The sequence below is a fragment of the Phaethon lepturus genome, unplaced genomic scaffold (assembly GCF_000687285.1).
Source record: "Phaethon lepturus isolate BGI_N335 unplaced genomic scaffold, ASM68728v1 scaffold39452, whole genome shotgun sequence".
Classification (NCBI taxonomy): domain Eukaryota; kingdom Metazoa; phylum Chordata; class Aves; order Phaethontiformes; family Phaethontidae; genus Phaethon; species Phaethon lepturus.
Genome location: NW_010526219.1, coordinates 4,389 through 7,180, shown reverse-complemented (window position 1 = coordinate 7,180; position 2,792 = coordinate 4,389). Strand labels below are relative to the sequence as shown.

The window sequence follows — 2,792 nt, the reverse complement described above, 5'->3', positions numbered from 1 at the left end:
ACGGAGCGAAGCTGTGTTCCCTGTTCACCCTCCGAGCACAAATCCTGAGCCTCTGTCCTTCTCTCCTCCCGGCCGTCCTTTCGCTAGGATAGATTCCTGGAGCTCTTCTACATGTATGATGAAGACGGCTACCAGTCGTACTGCACCGTCTGCTGCGAAGGGAAGGAACTGCTGCTCTGCAGCAACACCAGCTGCTGCAGGGGGGCCCCGCGCGGCCCCGGCTCCTCCTGAGCTCCCCGCGGAGCTCCTGGGGAGCTGCAGGGAAGCAGGGTCATGCTGGTCCCCAGCGGCCAGGTGGCACGTCCCAGCACAGCCCCCCCGTGCCATGGCAGGAGCTTTACGCGCGCTTGGGTCCACCGGTTTGTGGTAGCAGCCCTGAAAACCAGAATATTGCCTGGAAAAACATCCTACAAAATGGGGTGGGGGCTCTGGTGCAAGGCAGGGGAGACTCCAGAGAGGCTGGGGTGACCCAGAGGGGTTTCTGGAAGTGATGGGCACGAGGTGGTGTGGTTTGGGCAGGTGCTTCTGTGTGGAGTGTCTGGAGGTGCTGGTGGGGCGAGGGACATCAGCCAAGGCAAAAGAGCAGGAGCCCTGGAACTGCTACATGTGCCAGCCCCAGAGGAGCTACGGGGTGCTGCAGCGCCGGCAGGACTGAAACCCCCGCCTGCAGGACTTCTTCACCAGCGACAAGGGACAGGAATACGTAAGGGCTGCGGGCAGGCGAGCCCAGCGTGCCGGCCTTTGGGGGAGAGGGCTGCAGAGGGCAGGGCGAATGGCTCAAAATCCCTCACCCCTCTGTCTCGGTCTCGCTCATCCAGCCTCTCGGAGGGTGCTGGGCTCTTGGCCCTGCAGATGCTCCCCTGAAGGTGGAGGCGATGCCTGTAAAGCCGAGGTTTGGCCTCGTAGAGCATCGCAGCACTGCCCAGAGCTGGGGCTTCATTGCTGTCTTCATTGCAGGCTGCACCCAAAATCTACCCAACGGTCCCACCAGCGAAGAGGAGACCTATTCGAGTGCTCTCTTTATTTGATGGCATAGCAACAGGTGAGGCGCTGGAAGAGCACTGCTGCCGGCTTGCAGCACTGGATGTCAGGGATGAACAGTTTCGTGGCCTCAAACCTGTCTCTGAGAGCTTGGTGGGGAGATGGGGATGAAGAGCAGGGGAATCCCCATCAGAAGAGGGTGAGGGCAGGGGCTCCCCTTCCTGCTGGACCAGGGCTGTGGAGGAAGGAGGGATGGAGAGAGGGCACGGGAATTTTGTTCACAGAGGTTCCTGCTGCACCGAGTGCTGTCTCGGGTGGCTGTTTTTACTGAGAAGCAAGAGCTGTGGGAGTGCTGGTAACCTGGCCTCCAGTGAAGAAGTGCCCGAGGGCAACTGGTTTGACTCGGTTCACTCAGCTCTGGGGTTCTGGTTTCTGGGAGCAAACCTGCTTGGAGGAACAGGTCAAAAAAATAGTTTGCTCATCCAGAAGTCCTGTGTGACTGCACCCACCCAGCACATGCAAGAGTGGCCACATCGAGCTTCTGTGCTGACGAAGGAGACCGGGAGACTAAAGAGAGCAACGCAACCTCAGACCTCTGTCCCTTGGCAGGGTACCTGGTGCTGAAGGACTTGGGCATCCAAGTGGAGAAGTACATTGCCTCAGAGATCTGCGAAGACCCCATTGCTGTGGGCACCATGCGGCATGAGGGCAACATCACCTACGTGCACGATGTCAGGAACATAACCAAGAGAAACGTGAGCAGCACTTCTGTGGGAGGGCCAGGGAATGTGGCACCATGGCCGCGTGGGTCTCACCCCAGCAGCCCTGGGACGCGTTTGCCCCTGCCCTGCTGGGCCGGAGAGACCTGCTTACGTGGCGTCTCCTAACTGGGTCTGTCTGTTCGCTCTAGATCGAGGAGTGGGGTCCCTTTGACCTGGTGATCGGTGGAAGCCCCTGTAACGACCTCTCCCTTGTCAGTCCAGCCAGGAAGGGGCTGTATGGTAAGGCTGCTTTGCCTCTGCAGGGCTGGGCACCCCCGGGGTGTTCCTGGGGTGTGGAGCCACCTTAATGTCCAGGGAAGTGGTTCAGCCCCGGTCTGCGTTGGTGGTCGCTCGCCTCTGAGCCGCAAACCGTGGGGTGGCACCTGCAAAGCGCAGGCTGTCTCCGTGCCAGTCGCGGTGGGGAGGGCAGCCAGGGCTCCCGGACCCGTCCCCCCACGCTCCCCCCCCCCGCCGCTCCGGCTTTCTCCCCTGTAGAAGGAACCGGGAGGCTGTTCTTTGAATTCTACCACCTGCTCAACTACGCCCGTCCCAAGGCGGGAGAGGAGCGCCCCTTCTTCTGGATGTTTGAGAACGTGGTGGCCATGAGGGTCAACGACAAGAGGGACATTTCTCGGTTTCTGGAGGTAGGGATTGCCGCCAGCTTCGGGAAGGGCGTCGCAGCAGGAGACGCTTGCTGGGCTGTGCAAGGTGTGCCGAGGCTGTAAGGGTCTGGCTGTGGTTTTGTATGGCCTGGAATAACTTTTCGTAACAAATAAAAAAATTAACAAATAATTTTTCGCTGGGAAACCCCCTGCCTGATGCATGCGCCAGGAATCAACGTTTTAGTCTTGGCTCTGGATTCCCGCTGGCTTTCGGCAGGTTAACCCCGAGCACTAGTTCTCTGGGGGGAGGTTTCTGCCAGCCTTGCAGAAAGCATCTGTTCAGAGCAATGCCTGTTATTTCTGGGGAGAGGGAGGTCAGGGACTGGAAAGGATTTTTAACTCTCTGGTAGCCAAGAGGGGCTGGGGGTCAGGAGGCACCCGGGCGCGT

General features: G+C 59.6%; 1 protein-coding gene across 1 annotated transcript in view; it reads left to right on the top strand.

Annotated features, from left to right (window-relative positions):
• Positions 1 to 87: 87 nt before the first annotated feature.
• Positions 88 to 2,792, top strand: part of LOC104617639 (DNA (cytosine-5)-methyltransferase 3B-like) — a gene marked incomplete at its 5' end in the record, with an annotated part of 5,992 nt that continues 3,287 nt past the window's right edge. Inside the window, 6 exon segments of the mRNA XM_010283002.1 lie at positions 88 to 209; positions 520 to 703; positions 958 to 1,042; positions 1,591 to 1,736; positions 1,892 to 1,982; positions 2,238 to 2,386. Of these exon segments, the coding sequence (XP_010281304.1) occupies positions 88 to 209; positions 520 to 703; positions 958 to 1,042; positions 1,591 to 1,736; positions 1,892 to 1,982; positions 2,238 to 2,386 (777 nt within the window).